The sequence below is a fragment of the Belonocnema kinseyi genome, chromosome 2 (assembly GCF_010883055.1).
Source record: "Belonocnema kinseyi isolate 2016_QV_RU_SX_M_011 chromosome 2, B_treatae_v1, whole genome shotgun sequence".
Classification (NCBI taxonomy): domain Eukaryota; kingdom Metazoa; phylum Arthropoda; class Insecta; order Hymenoptera; family Cynipidae; genus Belonocnema; species Belonocnema kinseyi.
Genome location: NC_046658.1, coordinates 86,816,056 through 86,834,780, shown reverse-complemented (window position 1 = coordinate 86,834,780; position 18,725 = coordinate 86,816,056). Strand labels below are relative to the sequence as shown.

The 18,725-nt window shown below is 32.1% G+C and overlaps 1 protein-coding gene across 2 annotated transcripts in view; it reads right to left on the bottom strand.

The window, feature by feature from the left end:
• Positions 1-17,962, bottom strand: part of LOC117167026 (protein bric-a-brac 2-like) — a 132,201-nt gene extending 114,239 nt beyond the window's left edge. The window contains exon 1 of one of the 2 annotated variants that reach the window (XM_033351582.1): positions 17,791-17,962. Coding sequence is in view for 1 of the 2 variants with exons in the window: in XM_033351579.1 (XP_033207470.1) it covers positions 17,540-17,547 (8 nt within the window). In the remaining variant the exon portion in view is untranslated. Of the gene's footprint in view, positions 1-17,539 lie in introns of both variants that reach the window. The other variant, XM_033351579.1, reaches the window with a different exon arrangement.
• Between the last annotated feature and the right edge of the window lie 763 nt (positions 17,963-18,725).

Genomic DNA, 18,725 nt, shown 5'->3' with positions numbered 1-18,725 from the left:
ATAAAACAAATGAATATTATATATAAAACTTCACACTATATATGAACCATATATAATTTTTCCCCTGCGTGAAGTGCGGATACATGATAAAAATGATATGATAATAATTGAAGGGTTAATTACTCGGTTATCAAACCATATAAGCTTCAGAATGTTAATTGAATGATCTTTATTTTTTTTAATTTCAGAAATTTTCCAGAAAATACTTTTCACGAAACATACCTAACATCTGATTTTATGGTTATAAAACCGTTTTTGGTAATTGTTAATTATATTGCGGTGAAAAATCACGACTATTCAATCAAAAATATTTCGAAGTATGTCATGTTTTCAAATTCAATAACATTTTTTTAATCCAATAATTTGTCACTAATGATATAATCAAATAAATTACGGATCTAATGATTTTTTTTATTAGGATTGGTTGAAATTTGACTTATTTCTCGATTTTTAAGCTGAGATAATAAAATTTACAACCAGAAAAAATAAAACTTTCAACAAAATGATCAAATTCTCCAACAAAAATTATTAAACAAACAAACAAAATCAGTTGCTTTTTCAACCAAATAATTAAATTTTTTAGATGACAGTTAATTTTAAAAGACATGGATTTTTAATCCATGAACACAAATCAAGAAGATTAAGTTTCTACTAAAGACACGGATTTTTAACAAACTACATACATTTTTAAATAAGGAGTTTAATTTACAACCAAAAAAGATAAATTTTCTCTAAAAAAATTGCATTAGAGTAGTTACATATTTTATCGAAAACATGAATTTTCAACCGAATAGTTGCAGTTTTAACCAAAAGGCGCAATTTTAACCAAATAGATTATTTTCTTAGCAATAAAACCAAATTTTCAACTAAAAAAGATCGACTTTCAAACAAAAAGTATATTTTTAATAAAATGGTTTAACTATAACACAAGTAGTTAATTTTCAATTAAAACAAAATAAATATTTGACCAAAAATGGAATAGTTACATTTTCAATAAAAAAAATGAATTTTCTATCCAAGAAAATGAATTAAAAACTTCTACACTTTTTTAATTACGTGAATTTAATTTACTTTTATGGAAGGGGTTTCAGGGTAGACAACTGAGCTGAGAAAAAGTAAAGTTCCCAAACTGATATAGAATATCGAATCTTCCAGAAATGTAAAGGCAAAAGTGGCCTCTACACTATCAAAGCGATGGTTAACTGTATCACGCCAGGACTGCGAAAATTTGATTAATTAAAAGCGTTTATCAAGGGCAGAAGTATCGCGTTATTGAGGGATCCGATTTGCAATTCTAACGGAATTGCAGCGGTATTTCCGCGAAAACTTTCACTCTTCGAGTCACTAAGTAATAATACGAGATGTTAGAAGTCAATGTCGAGAAATTTCTGAGATTGATTACTCATATTGAATTTTAAGCATTCTCTTTTTGCTTTTTGTTATACCTTCTTAGGACCCGTGTAGAACCTTATCGGGGAACTATTCGGGGCCAGGAAATACCAATGAACCGCAAATATGGCGCTATTATGGTGGTCTATTATGGCGCTGAGTAGAAATTAAACGTTTTTGCCTTGACCAACGCTATTTTGGACGTACTAATCTAGCGCTAGTCACTCGCTCTTTTGAAAATCTATTTTAGATGGATGACGTTAAAAATAAATTCAGACTGTCTGACTCTAGAGTCTAGGTGATGAGAACAAACAATTGTTTATTTTTAATGTACACAATGACTGACTAGACGATGAGGAAAATAGTGCATCTTTTTAACTGTTTAATTTTTATTTTTTATTTTGAGTTGGAAGAATTTTAGCTAGCACCCGAATAGGGTCCGAAAGAGATTACTACCAATACTAGATGAAGAAGAAAAAAATGCATTTTTCTCCCGTTCTCCCGTTCGAGGTCACACCTCTGAATAATAACATAACGGTCACATGGGGTCCAATGACTGATATCTCGTCGTAAACATTTTTCGGGACATACCTTAAGGTCTGGTCTTTATGATGCGCTAATTTTCTTTTGTTAAATTCGAATTTAACATGACAAAAAAATTTGAATAAAAAGATGAGCAGCCGTGAATTCAGCTTTGGGTACTTTGGACCCCTGGTGACTATGAGTTAGTGTCAATTTTTCATTTCATGTCAACAATTAAAAAAAAAATCAATATAGCGTTCAAACATTTATTTAAGTATTAAAAATGAACTTCAACTTTTTTTGAAAATTCCACAATTTTAGTAAAGTCATTGTTTATTCGACAAGTTACCTGTTTTGCAGACAAATTGTCTTTCAGCTTTGAAAATACAACAATTAATTGAAATTTTGTTTTATTGACTAAAAATTGTTTGGAGTAAATGAAAATTAGAATATTTTGTTGAACATTCAACTTTTTGGTTTCAAAATTTATTTTTTTCTGTAAAAATTTTACTTTTTTTGGTAAAAATTGCAACTGTGTTTCATTACAGAATTAATCTGTTTCTATTGAAAATTAATTTTTTTCTTGAAGATTCAGTTTGGTATTTAAACAAAATTTAACTTAAATATTAACGATTTCAAGCCAGAGCGTGAGAAATTTTCTAGTTTTTCCGCGGTCTGAACAAAAAACCTTAAAATGAACAAAAATCGATTGCAAAGAAAATTTGGACAGTTTCCTGAAATCTGCAACAATTCTGGAGGAAAAACATTAACTGCAAGAAAACACGCCAGAGTCGCTACACTTTAGTCTGCTTCTGCCACCTACTGTAAAAATCGATAGAAGCGTAGGCAGGAGGTTTTGTGCAAGTAAGCCGAGGACGAGCAAGAAGAGGGATCGACCGACGAACCATTTTCTACATCTCCATCTTTCTCACACCTTTTACCTAATAATATCTTTCTCTCTCTTTCTCTCTTCGAGGAACAGGATGTGGGGAACGGTAAAGTGAAGGAACGGATGATCGGAGAAGGGAGAAAGACAAGAGGGTTGCATTAGCTTAGGGAACAGGCAGAGGCGAGAGCGAAATAGCGTACACAGGAAAGGGGGAGGTGGGAAACGGACAAGTAGAAGGAGAAGGTGAAGGAGAAAAGGCGAATACGTGGTGAGGGAGGAGAGGAGAAGTAAAAGGAAGGTAGGAGAGGCAGATCGAAACGCAGAGAACCAAGAGACTAGGGTGGTAGGCAGGATGCTAGGGGAAGTCAGAGGGCAATGAGGACGAAGTATGAGAAGAGAGAGAGAGAGAGCGAGCGAGAGAGAGCAAGAGAAAAGGGGAGGGAGAATGGCGTAGTTCAGTTCTTCTCGTAAGCCGGAGTGAGCTCAGGGGAAAAAGAGACGAGGGATGAGAGGAAGGAGAGGACAGGAGAGAACCAGCAAAAGAAAGAATAGAGGGTAAAAAAGATAAAAAAGGACCAGAGGGAGAAAGAAGGAAAAAGAGATTGAGTGAGAAAGAAGGAAAAAGTGATTGGAATGAGAAAGAAAGAAAAAAGTACTGACAATCAGGGAGAAAGATGGAAAAAGAGGAAATTGAAACTGTAAATGGAATAAGTCACAATTCTAAAATTAAAAAGTGTTTAAAATTTATAAAAATTAAAACCCTCAATATTGTACGAATGTACAATGTTCAGTCTCAGGGTATCGACCGAGAATCAGATCTGAAAGCTGATATTTCTTAAATATTCAAACTATGATTTTTTGAATTTGAAATTAATATTTTTGGAACTTATTTCTTTGAAACTTCTTCAAATTTTGAAGCATTGAAGGTTTGCAAATAAACATTGCTTAAGAGCAAATGTATTTGAATAAAAAATTTCAATTTCAAAGACTTTTAATGACGTTGGAACCAGGCCCTAATCTCAAAGTTGAATTGCCTCACTTTACTCCACCTTAGGGACTATTCCTATTTCGAATCAAATCTATATTCGAAGTGGAAAATTGGCTAATTTCAATAATACTTGCGTAAAACGATTTTTGTTGGCTCTCGGGTGAGAATCCATAAAAATAGTAAATAGTATCTAATAAAAAGATGCAAATCTAGTATTTATCGAATAAAATGAGGCAATTCAAATTTGAGGTGAGGGGCTTCTTCCAACGGTCGTCATGGCAAATTATTTTTCAGCTACCAATGTTTTAAATGAGAAATTCTCCAATATTGAATGTTTGAATCTGAATAATATTCCAGAACCTTAAAATAAATATAGAGGGAAGAGACTAAAATAAGAAAGACGGGAAAAGAGATTGGAGGGAGAAAAAATGGAAAGAGATTGATGGAAAATAGATGGACGGGGGAAGGAAGGAATACCGAAAACGAGGACAAAGAGAAAATGACAAAGGCGAGAGGGGCATTCGATTCGATTGGAAAGGCAAGGTAGACAGAGAGGCCTCTTTCCTTTTACCAAGAGTTTTCTCCGTATTATAGACGTAGCTTCCCGCTGCTCCTGCATTATATATATATATATGTTTGTATATATGATTATTATGTGTCCCCCTGTCCATCCTCCATCTCTTTTTCTCTTTGCTACATTGGTCTCTTTCTCTTCTTCTTCGGCGCAAGTCTCTCCTGCCCCCCCCCCCCCCCCCCCCCCCCCCCCCCTCTCTCACACACACTCCAAACCAACTCGTGCCATCTCAATTACGACGTTTCACGTTATGCGCCTCCGCGTTCACGGCCCGGCGAGACCGCGTTATACGTGGGTGAACGGGAAAATGTCTTTTGAATCCTTTCTAGGTCGCTCTCAATCGCACCACCGTCAAGTTCAGGCGAGTTGAGCCGCATATCGCCTAAAGAGCACGAATAAGCTAATAAGGTGCATCAACCGCGTTTTCCAGCCTGAAGGTTGCTACCCTTAAAGTTTTTTTATGACTTTCGCTTTAAATTCTTCATTATTCAACGTTTTTAATTTTAAATCATGCAAATTGAATAAGCACTTAATTAAAAATCAGGAGGATAGATAAATTACGTTAGAATTTCTGGCCAGAAATAATACGCAAATAATATTTTTATAAACACTATGAAAAACCCACAGGCCTTGCATTAATTTGAAAAATTCGAAATACTGTCATGCAATTTCTTAAATATTAAGTTGAGGGGTTAACCATTTTTGAAATCTGGTATACAATATATTATCTCCCATCAAATAACGAGAAATCTTTTCAAAGCTTTAACATCCATTGAAATCTTTTAGATCCCCTGAACTCAATATGAATCCCTTAAATATGGTAAAATCCATAGCCCCTTGAAATTTCATTTAATTTCATTTATTACAAAAGGTTGTCTAGAAATTCTCTGGAATACCTTGAAATGATTTACATTTTACATGTAGGCGATATCCTGGATATCTTTTTAAAATCTTTGAAATTTTCTGAAATCATGAGGAGTTCTTTCAAAACCCTTAGAAATGTTGAAATCTCGTGAAATTCCTTGGAACTTTTAAAAATTTACATCCAACTCCAGAAAATACTGTATCTACATTTTGTAGGGGTTCAACTTAAAATCTAACCTTTCAACGCGAAAAGAAGAAACTTTTAAAAAAAGGCAATTTTCAACTAAGAAAGATGAATTTCCGACTTAATAGTAAAACTTGCAACAAACCTCAAAAATAATTTCTTACCAAAGAGTTGAAGTCTTAAGTAAAAACACGAACTTTCAACAAAATATTTTGCATTTTTAACCAAATAGTTGAACATGATGATCAACCTACAAAAATGAATTTTTAACCTAATCTTCGAGTATTTTAATAGAAAAGATGTAACTTTAACCCAAAACTAAATAGTTAAATCTTTGAGGCCAAAAGAATGTAATTGAATTTTGAACCGGAACAGTTGAACTTTAAATAAAAAAGCTAATTTGCAACGAAGAAAGTTATGACCTTTCTACAAAAAATGATGAATTCTCAAGAAAACAATATTTGATACTTCAGCTAGAAAGATTTTTATTTTAAATTAAAAACAGTTAAATTTAACCAAAATAATAATTCAATTTTTAACAAAATTATTTGACGTTAATGTGTTTGTTTGCATGGTCTAAAATCAATATTTTTTAATTATTAATTATTAATTTTATAAGTTTGAAAATTAATAACCAATATAGTTGAATCCTCAACAAGGGCAGATTAATTTTTAGTAAAAAAGCTTGAATGGCCTATGCATTACAGTTTGCAGTTTGAATCGCTTTAATATCTGTATTAGAACTGAGGATAATATAGTTGCACATTTTTGTGCTTTTAAGCAGCACTTTTTATTATTTTTTAAATTTCTCAACTGTAACTGGTTCACAATAGTTTTCCTCATACTCATGAAATTTTTTCCATCGCCCCTTGTATAAGAAACAATGCTCTAAACTTGACTGTTATTAAACGTACCCAAAAATCCTTACTTTTTTTTACATTTTTCAGTCTGCTAAGCACAAAATTTTTTACATAAACGTCTTCAAGCTCATTAACGTAGAACACTTTCAGCTTTTAAATGACTGTTTTTTTGTTGCGCTAGCTTTTTTTTGACTGAGTTGTTAAGCTTCAAAGGCAGATGCCTATAGTTACGTGGTCAAAAAATTTATTGTTCTTAACCAAGAAAGGTGAATTTTTAACCAATCAGTTAAATTTTCTAACCAAATAGTTGAGTTTTTAAATTAAAAAGACAAGTCTTTTAGAATACAGTTTAATTTTCAATCTATAAAGGTTAATTTACAACCAAAAAATGAATTCTGAGTCTAAAGGGACCAATTTTCGAAACAAAAAAATATTCTTCAATAAAACAATTGAATTTTTAAAGAAAAATTTGTTTAAAAGAAAACCGTTACTTTTTCAATAAAATAATTAAATTTTTAAACAAATAGTACAATTTTTAACCAAATAGTAGAATTTTTAACCAAGAAAGATTAATTTTGAAACACGACTTTTTTTAGAAAAAGATGAATTTTAAATCCCGAAGGACAAATTTTCAATCCAAAAAGATGAATGTTAAAAAACAGATAAATTTGAAACCAGAAAACATTAATTCTGAACCAAAAATAGTACAAATATAATAATAAACTTTACAATAAAAAAATTAACTTTCAACCAAAAATATTTGGATTTTCTTATTGGGTTTTATTAATTGGGTTATTCTCATTTCAGCCAAAAGACTAGAAAAAGAGAAATTTTCTTGAAAACGGGGAAAATAGGAATTCTTTTAAAAAGAGGAAAACAGGGTTAGAGGGGAATGTATATGTAGTCTGATAGATTGGACTGAATTGCAAGATAATTATGTGATTACAATATCAGACATCTAAAAAGGAAGTATTCGTTTTCATATATAAAAGGAACTTTCTTATTTCAACGATCCACCATCACCAGCTTTAAATTCAGCGTTTATTGCAATTTCAGAAACAAAACTGAAAAATCCCTGGTTTTCAAAAACATTTCCGGCTCTTTACCGGTGATAAAAACTCCAGGCTAATTCTTCGTCTTCTCGGTCATTGACTAGCCACCCTGTTCCTAATAATCTACATCTACAAGACCTCCGCAGAAGGTGATCCTTCTGAATAAGATTCTGTATTTCGCGCATCTATTCGTTTCGCGAAATAAGAAGAGAGATAAGGTAGATTGATGCAGGTGAGGGAAAGGCAACATTCATTTTTTTAACTAAACATTTAAAAAAAAGAACATTTTTTCGAAGATCGAGTCGATATTTATTGCAAAAATAAAAATAAATGTGAAAAATTCCTGTTTTAAGAAAATGCCAGGTTCTTTCCCCATGTTATAAATCCCAGGCTAAATCACGGTTCTCGCGGTCACTGACTGGCCGCCCTGTACGAGATAGATTGGGTCAGGTGGGAATAAGAGAACAAAATGAGAAAAGAAGTCGTCGTCGTTTTTGCCAAAGAACATTCATTTTTGAAGTAAACATTAAAAAACGCCTTTTTTCGAAGAACGAGTCGATGTTTATTGCAAAAATAAACATAAATGTAAAAAATTCCCGCTTTTCAAAAAACTGTCCGGCTTTTTCCGTTGTTCAAAACTTCAGGTTGATTCTCGGTTTTCCCGGTCACTGACTGGCCGCTCTGTACAAGATAGATTGGGTCAGGTGGGAGAAGGAGAACGAAATGAGAAAAAAAGTCGTTGATCTCGCAAATGAACATTCATTTGTGATCGAAACATTAAAAAACACATTTTTTTCTAACAGCAAGTCGATATTTAATGCGAAAGTAAAAACAAATAAAAATTTCAGGCTAATTCCCGGTCAGTGACTGACCACCCTGGATCTGATACCCAACAAGTACTCTGTATTTTTAGCATTTTTAATTTGTTCCTCTCAATTTGAAGCCGGTAGTGAGACTTGTATTCCACAGAAGGTGATCTCTCTGAACAAGATTCTATGTTTTGCGACTCTATTCGTTTCGCGAGAGAAGAAGAGAGACAAGATAGATTGGGTCAGGTGGGAGAAAGAGAACGAAATGAGAAAAGAAGTCGTATCGTCGCTCTTGCTGAGAACGGACGTAAGCAAGGCCAGGTGGAGAGAAGGAACAGTAAAATTGTGGAGAATGTGTACACGCCATCAGGGTGGCCTAGATTCGAAGCAAGACCTGCTTTCTAGGCAGCATTTCTCTTTATCACCAGGAGTACGGTGTGCGCAGGTAAGCCGTTGGAACATGATTGCGGAGAAAATGCACACCGATGTACAGGGTGTACGAAAGATTCGCGTTTTCCTATCAAACAGGAATTTTCGCCTTCGATTTCACGTTTGAAACGATTGTGATTGTGACCGCGGGAAAGAGAAAGACAAATGCTCAAAGTTTCGCGGAACCTGTACTCGTGTTGAACCTGGTTTCCGGTCGTGCCCCACTTTCCGGTTCCGCTATTCGTACCATTGCTCGAATTTCGATATTCTTACACCTTCCCTCCCTAATTTTGAAATTTAATGTTTACATCTTGCGGTTATTAAAAAAACAACTAAAATTTAGGAAATTAAATTTGGAATAAATAAAAATTTTAATTCCTCATAAACAACCACCATTCAAATGTAACTATGAAATTCTTTGCCACTAAAAAAGGGCAAGAATCTAGCGATACAATTTTCACAACACACTCTTCAATGTGGCCATTTGAATTTAAAAAAGGAAAGAATTAACTACAAGATTGAGTGGTTGGGTGCAATAACAGCCTAATACTTGTATTTTTAGAAGTCATTTGTTGTCCATTCGTTTCGAAAATAAAAATTAGAAACTGATATTCAAACTTGGAGAACATACTTTTAAATGTCTCTATTCAATTAAACACAACCCTTTCCTTTCTTTATATTCTAATTTTTTAAATTCAAATAACATTTGAGCCTGTTTTGTTGAAATTTGTTATTAGATTCTTGTTTTTTTTTTAATTTCCAAGAATTTCCTTAAAAAACCGTTAAACCACTGCTCGAATTTTAATATTTACCTTCCCTCCCACCCTTATACATCCAAATTTCAATATTTACTTCTTACGACTAGAAGCGACTAGGAAATTCTTGAGAATAAAAAAAAATAATCTGAAGAAACAATTTGGACAACACACTCCTAAATATCTTTATTCAAATTAAAAAAATTAATTTAATTAAAAACAAGGAAAGAAAAACGAGAGAAATGGCATTTGAACTCAGACTTATTCTTTTATTTTTTTCATTTGCAAAAGTCCAAAATTTGTTTAAAAAAAAAAAAACAATTGAACAATGCTCTAATTTTTATATTTCCCTTCTTCCATCCCTACATTCAAATGTTAATATTTACTTTTTTCACGGGTATAAACAAAACAATCAAAATTTAGGAAATTAAATTTAGAATAAATCGAAATTTTAAGTCGCTATTAACAACCAAGGTTTGACTTTAACTAAGAAGTTCTTATAAATAAAAAAAGAGAAGAATGTAACGAATAAATTTGGACAACCGACTCTTCACTATCCCCATTCAATTTAAAAATAAAAATAAGAAAGAATTATCCACGAAATTTTTTAATATTAAAAAAAGAATCGGACGATGAAAATTTGTCAACATATGCACTTAAATGTCTAAATTAAAATTAAACCTAAATAAATAAAGAAAAAAGACAAATAAGAGACATGGGAATTGGAGGCAGACTTCTTTCTTTCCTTTTTTATATTTTTGTTCTTTTCAAATTGAATTTAAGATAGTGTTGTTCAAATTTGAACCTTAGATTTTTATTTTTTTATTTTTTATTTCAAAGAATTTCGTAGAAAAGCAGTTACACCACTGTTCGAATTTTAAATTATAATATTTACGGTTATGAAAATGCAATTAAAACTGAAGAAATTAAATTCGGAATAAATCAAAATTTATATTCCGCATTAACGTCTAACATTAAATTTTAAATGTGAAATTCTTGGAAATTAAAAAGAAAAAGAATCTAACGATCATAATAAATTGTAAAGATTATATATCATACATATGAAGAACTTCAACAATATATTAAATCTTTTCTATTTGAAAGAATTATTGTATATTGTTCATATACAAAATATTCTAAAAAATTTAATTTAAAATTGGCTACATAAACATATTTATTTAAAAAACGCTTTCAACACGAAACTATTCATGTGTTCCAATTCAAAAGATTATATAATTTTTTCATTTTTGTGGATTTGAGCTTTTATTTTTCAAATGAATAGGTTATCAAGTGCGAATTGCCGGAGCTGAATACACGGCCCAGCGTTGGTCCAATTTTGGCAGCCAAAGGTCGGCTAAAGATATTGGGCCAATATCGGCATTTTAATCGGCCCAGTGTTGAGCCAGTGCTGGTAGCCTATATTGGCTATTTATATTTGCCGATCCTCCACCGATGCTTGGCCCAGTATCGGGACTTTATTGCGCCAAGTCTCACTTTTAGTACGGGGAACCATGTTTCACGAGGATCCGCCAAAGTCTGGCCCAGTGACGACACATTACTGGGCCAAGTGTCACTTTTACCACAGCAAACCATGTTTTATTTAAATCGGTCCAATGTTGAGCAAGTGCTGACAGTCTATATTGACTATTTATATTTGCCGACCCTCCACCGATGCTTGGCCCAGTATCAGCACTTTATTGAGCCACGTCTCACTTTTAGCACCTAAAAAACAATCTTACACGAAAGATAAAAATGGTGTCGTTGAAAAATCGTCAAAGTTCATGCTGAAATTTCTAAGTTCTGCCATTTAAAATTTTGAATGTTTATGAAAAATTACATTTCCTGTCATTGCAAAAACTTGTAAAGTAGCCTACAGCGGAGAAAACGAAATATTACGCGAAGAAAAATTGTAATCGATTCAAAGTATTTATTTAAAAATTATTGTATTGATATTCCTGTTCACAGTTCGTGTATTTTACATTTACATTAACTTTTCTTAACTGTACCTTATGAGGATGACTTTTCCACAGTGTTGCAACTTGTCGATTTAGCGAAGTGGTTAGCACTCCCGCGACTGCTAGCTAGGCGATAGATTTAAGTATATGGACATAGGTCCGATACCCCGTAGCGTTAGAAATTTTATTTGTAATATTCGAACGACATGCAGTTGTATAATGATGAATGGATAAAGCAGATGCGCCCTAAGAAAAATTCAAGGATTTTTTATCATTTCTTGAATTAAATCCGGCATCCAGGTTGGTCCGATATTGGTACGCAGTGTTGGGCCGAAAATGGCAGCCAAACCTTGCCTGCCAAGAGCAGGCCATAGTTATCATTCCGTCATTGGCGCGATGATGGCAGCCGAGCTTCGGCAATATTTTGGCCGACTATGGGCCAATGCTGGGCCGTATGTGACTTCGCACTTGGGTTTCTTTAAATAGTTTTGACGGTTCAAATAAAAAAATGGCTTTTCAAGAGATAAATGAATATAATAGTAAAATTACAAATACTTTTAGTAGTTTACCAAAGCTTCTGGTTACTTTCAATTGAGCCATTCTCCATAATTGCCACCTAAGTCGACTTAGGTTTTGGCAAGAAATTGTCAAAGAAAATTTTCAAAATGTGTTTTTACAAACCCAATAATACATGTTTTACATTATGCAAACATTTTAAAGACCATAACAAATCCTTTTTGGTTCATAAACAATTATTTTGAAAAGTTTCTTCGGCAATTTTGCACCACAGCCTCAGTCGACTTCGGGGTTTTTCTAGAGAATGCCTTTAATTAAACCAGTGGTAAAGGTGAATCATAATTCAGAAATTTGGGGAAAATTCATCATTAGACATAAAACTCCAAGTATAGAAGAACAGTGTTTCATTTAATATTTTTATGAGATTTACGCAGATCTTTCTATTCTTGTGAAACTCGTCAAACTTTTCACCGTACTCTCTAAAAAGAATTAACGAGTTCGCGGTACAGACATTTGTTTTTGTTATCCGCGATAGAGAATGAGACAATGCGGCATTTGTAAGAGAAGGATCCCAACATCCGAAATCGAGTTTACAAATTGGGGTTTCAATTCGATTGAAAAATTTCTCATAGTCTGGGAAGTTGATGATATACGCCTTGAATGCCATATTCTGACACCGCCTATAAAATCTTGGAAACGACTTGAATGGTTGAAAAAAGTACATAATTATAATTCATTTACCAATATTCTTTAAACAATAAAAATAAGCTTTTAAGTTAAAACCATTTTTGAGAATAACTATTCAGCTTAAATGATATAAATTTTCAACCCAAACGCGCATTTTTAACAAACGAGTTGAGTTTTCAAGTTACAAACTCGTCAAGGTATGGAAAATAGTTGACTTTTAGACTCGAAAGATTAAATTTTAAACAAATAGTTGAAATAAAAAAAAAATATTTGTCAACCAAGTAGTTGCACTTACAGATAAATAGTTAATCTTTAATGTTCAAATAAAATAGATTAAGGCTCAACCAAAAACAGTTGTATTCTCAACAAAATAGTTGAATTTTACAAAACAAAACACAAAACAAAAGAACAATTTTTTTGAAGATAGTGCAATGATAAGCCTGAGAAGTTAAAATTTCAACAAATAGATCATTTTCAATCAAGAAAGATAATTTTTTAACGAAACAGTACATTTTTCTACAACAAAATTAATTCATAATCAAACAGTTGCATTCACAACCAAATAGTTGAATTAACTTTTTTATTTATTATTTTTTAATAATTTGTAACCAAAGAGAAGAATTTTTAAACAAATATTTATCTTTATTCAAATAGTTGAATTTCCAAGCAAAAAAACGAACTATTTAGAAGTGAAATTTTCAACCAAAAAGTTCATTTTCAGCTAAGACAGATGAATAGATGAAGAGATCAAGAAAATGTTACAATTCTAAAATGACACAGTTAAATTTTTCACTAAAATATTCGAATTTTCAACCTAAAAAGGAAATTTTTTGAAAGACAGTTGAATGATCTGCCTGACAAGTTGATTTTTAAATAATTAGATCGTTTTCAACCAAGAAGGATTAATTTTAAACAAAAATAGTTAAATTTTCAATCAAAATATAATATAGATTTTAATAAGTATTTCAATCAAACGAGACGAATTTTCAACAAAACATACAACATTCTATAGTTTTTTCATGACAAAATAAATTATTTAAAAAAAAACATGGGACGTGTAAAATAGCAAGAAAATTCAATTAATACCGGAACATGGATACAGTACTTAAATGTAAAATCCTTTGAAGGATCATTATAATAATAATACCTTTTAGCCCACATTTAAAAACCCTTTGCAAGTTTGTGTACAGGGGAGATACAAACATTCGAAAATATTTTAATCGAAAATCTATAAAATAATATTTTAATGTTCGATTCCTTGCACAATTCATAGGATTATGAACATTTACGATTAAGCATTCAATATATTGTGTATTTGTATAGAATGGCGTTGCGAAGAGAAAGGCAATGGTTTATCCACACGCGAAGGTGTCTATAAAGTGTAAAACGTAATTCAATTGAACGCCCTTAAAACAGCAGAATCACTATTTACGTTTCACAATTAACTTCAAACCATATTTAAAGATGAGTAATATTAATAAAAAATTGACTAATGAAGTTAATCCGAATATAATGGCAAATAACTTAAATGAAAATAAAAATCGGTTGACAAATCCACCGTCTTCTAAATTTGTAAAGCAAAATGATTTAATGGAGTTGTGTTGCTTTAAATGATTTCATGAAAGGGCGCTTAATTCATTCAGGCGGAAGGGAGCTTTTACATAAGTGTGAAGTAATATTTTAATCGAGAAGGGAACACGTAATAATAAAAGTAAAAGCAGGAGTCTAATGACAAATTAGAGGAAAATTAATTTGTAATACAGGCGAAATATTAATTTTAAATACAATAATTTTAAATGACTATTTACTTGTTCATTGTAACAATTTTTCTTATTTTATAGCAAAGGATGTCAAAATATATCATGTTTGTCACATTTTTTGTCAATTTACGAAAGAAAAATTGAAATATGTTTGTTGCTGAAATAAAATAGTTAATTAATGATATGAGAGAAGTGCTTATTTAATATTTATGAAAATAAAAGTTATAGCAGTGACAGCTTCCAGTTCATTCTTTTCTTTATCGGTTCTTCTTTCTTAACGTGCATAATTTTATGTATGACTTTCTCTTGGTCTAATAAGCAAGAAAAAACTATTATCACTATGAAAAGAAAATTTTGAAATATTCTGTAATGTAAAAAATGTTGATGCAAATGCTAATCAATTCTTTAATATTGTCACGAAAAATTTCAAAGGATTTTTTTACAAAAAGTAGATTCTTTTCATTCAGTCTTACTAAGTGCGTTTTTCTGTATCAACTTAAAACCGTAGAAATATTAAAGTTCTGACTTTGAAATTGCACAGCTGTGAATGCTTTCAGCACTTTTGAATTAAACTTATTAAATTTTAAAGCTTTTAAAAACAAAATCGTTAAATTAATACGGGATTTCATTGGAACTAGTACATATTTTTAAGGATTTAAAATAAAAATTGGTTCATTTTTGATTACTTGACTTTCAAACGATTCAATTTAGAAAATTTTCTTTGATGAATTTCAAATTATAAAAATTCAATAGCTCCAAACTTGAAATTGTAATTTTTAATAATTTAATATTCAGTTATTTAGCAATAAACCTTTTGATTAGTTTCAATTAAAAATTTTCGGTATAATGGATTTCACTTTGGAATTGTTCAACTTTGAATACTTTAATCTAATATTTATTTTGTATACTTTAAACTAAAAATTCCTCAAATATGAAGACATTCAATTTGAAAGTGTAGGACTTTATAATAATTTTATTTACTTTAAACGCTATTTTTTAAAATATTTTTTACTATTTTATTTCAAATTAGAGAACTAATTAATTGAAAAATGTAGTTTTCAGCAGAATATCAATTCATAAATCAAATTTTAGAAAGTTTTTAATCTTCATTTTTGTGAGAAATAATATAAATGCTACTATTAATAAATAACGCTGATCACAATCAATCACACAAATTTTAGACCATTCTGTTAAATTAAAGACTCCAAATTCATTAACAAGCAAAATGGAAGAATTTGCAAAGTAAATAAACAGAGTTTGCTAGTATGTCCTAACAATTCTTTTTCTCGCATACCCCTAATCTGTAAAAAATGTAGATTTTTGAAGATTAAACAAAATCAGAAGATTTCTAAGAATTTTGAAAGGTTTCAAAGGATAAATATAATTTTCTTAAGAATTGTGGGTAAATTTTAAATGATTTTTTATTTTCAAACAAGAACATAGAAGATTTAGAAGGGAAAGTTTCAAATTTTGGAAGATTACAAAACTTTAGAAAAAATTTGAGCAAGTTAAAGTTTTCAATTTTATTTTTATTTTGAATTTAGATTATAGAATATTGTTAAGAAACGAAGCTTTAAGAGTTTAGAAATGTTTCAAGAGAATTAATTTTTGTTTAGATTCCTACGACTAAAATTTTTTTTCTTATTTTATAAAATTAATTTTAAGGGAATATTCAAAAAGATTTCAAAACATTTTAAAAGATTTTCAACTAAGTCAAAACATATCTGGAAGATTTGAAGGTTTTAGACATTTTTAAATTTCTTCCAAATTTCGAAAAGGCCTCAATATCTTTTAAACTCTCTCGAATTTTTCTCAATATTTTGTAAAATACGATAAAAAGAAAAATTTCTTAACAAATTTTAAGATTTTCTCTCGCTCGAATTTAAGAGTTCAAAAACTGTTAACAAATAAATAATTATTGGATATTATTCTTTTTCATTTAAAATTATACATATAAAATATAATACGTATTAAAATATGGAAACAATTGCGTGTAAGAATTTGAAAATATACAATCTGATATTTCAACCCCTAAAAAGGTTAGTTATTCGGTCCGCGGTTTATAAACTTACCTTTCAAATCAAACAAAAATAAGCATGTATTTTGCCACTCAACTGAATAATTTGAGAGAGTAAGTGATACAAAAATGTTATGTTTTTCCAGGATACTCTAGCCTAGTGTATTCCCAGAAAAATCCAGTTATAAACAAACTTTTCTTTTTACACATTTCAAGATGCCCAACCCAATAAATTGTGAATAAAGTAACAATTTGAAATGGAAACCGCGCATTATCAACTGTTCTGATTATGTGAAATGTTTAACAAATGAAAAAGTAATGTTCCCCTTGTCGTCAAAGAATTTATTGTATAACTCGTAAGCAAACTCGCGTTTACATACATACGCGGTTCATTCCCGCATGCGAACCTCGAAAGACGGATCGAAAAGCGGGAAATGTGCCGAAATCGCAATTAGCGTAGTGTGCGTGCTACTAGGAAAGTTGAAAGTTTTTTATTCGAGTTTCGCTCACAAGGTGGTTAAATGTCGTACGAAGTACGTCATTGTCACGCACGCCTACGCACGCTAAGCGTCCAGCTGCGCGAGAAAAGGACGAGGGAGCCAAAACAAAACACGAACGAAGACGCGGATTAATCGCCGAGGGCAGGAAGGAGCCAAAGAGGAAACCGAAGATCGATCTGTCCGATAAATTGGAACTCGAAGAGTACACTTTTTAAAGGTTTATTTTACATCTGAATTCATCAGACTTGGCTAATTTTTAATCATTCTCATCGAACTATCTCATTTATTGAGCGCATTAAAAAAGTTTGACTACGGCAATAACGATAATAATCACGCTTGACTAATAATAATTATAAAAGATTTATAAATTAATATTGCTTTGAGTTATAACTATCAGAAAAAGAAAATAATATAATAATAATTTAATTACTTAAATCCAATGACTTAGCATCTATTGATTGAAAGTTTTCGTGGTGAAAGTGTGACGAAATTGCTAAGATATTCAGAAACTCAGATATTCCTGAATTGAGATCGCGATTCGTTTTGGTAATCAAAACAAACCGCTGTCAAAGTGGGCACATGGCTCTAATTCCGACACGAAATTTAAATGCCTAGTGATGCCCCTAATCGTGACTCTCGTTACACTTTCTCAAGGATTCAATATCCACTTTTTCAGCGAAAAGACGAAAAGAAAATTCCCAATTTTAAATAGACTAAATTGGTACATCTATTCTACAACTAAATGAGTGATATTTAAGTGATAAATGATATAAATAATGTCACTCGTACCTTACCATGACCTGACCCACAAATCAAAGCACACACTAGTGGAAATACACACACTTAAAGGCAAGCAAGGCTGCCGATGTCCGTGAAAAAAAAACAAGTCAAAGAACTAAACCAAGAACGTATGAGTTGATGTTTACGCGAACAATTGAGGAAAAAACACTCGCGGACTGACACTCTGTCATGAATTGTTGACAGTCGTAGCATGAATCGCGGAATGCAAAGCCGTTTGGCAGCTGTCAGCTGTCACTCACCGTTTGCTCGTGAAAACACTGCGATAGGAAGTGGGACGTAGACAGTGTGTAAGGAAAAGAGACACTAGGGGGCACCGTGATGGCGGTGCGTTACGATGTGGACGGTGGCGCAAAGCGATTAAGCGATTTTGTTGTGGACCCCGATTCTTCCTTCGTCGGCTCTCTCTTCCCGGCTTTCCACTTCTCCCGCGCCGCCTTTCGCCTCTACCGCTGACTGCGCTGCGAAAAGCTGCGATGGCCCCCACCAACAGACAGGAGAATCCCTTCTACCACCCGCGCCTTACCGGCGAACACGGTGAACGATTCAACCATGATTCAACCACTGGCAGGGCCGTCAGTCGAATATGGTTTACCTGGAGAGGTTTCCAAAAATGTTAGAAATTTCTTATACAACTTCGAGTGTGGAAATTGGTTGGAGAAGTTGGGACTTGGGTTCCAAGACTGAGACGATGCGCAAACTTTAGTTCATCAATGTCACACCCGTCTTCAAAAAGGTATATTTTCAAGAGGATATAATCATTAATGGCTGGAATATATTACAGTGTTTAGCACTGAATTCGAGCACTAGAAGGGATGTACACCGAACATGATTTTCCTGTAGGGCTTACACAAATGTTAGAAATTGACTGCACAATATTGGGTGAAGAAGTGAGACGGCAAAGTTTCATATTGAAGTTGTTTGGGGAAGTTTGGTCTTGGCTCCAAGACTATGGAAATATGTCATGAAAACTTCAACCCATGCTTGTCGGACCTGCCTTCATGAAGGTATATTTTCAGGAGAATGTTATCACTAACAACTGGAATATATTACAGTGTTCAGCACTGAATTTCATCTCTAGATGGGACGTCAACGGAACACGGTTTACCTGTCAGGCTCACAAAAATGTTAGGAATTGGCTGTACAATGTTGGGTGAAGAAGTTGGATGGCAAAGTT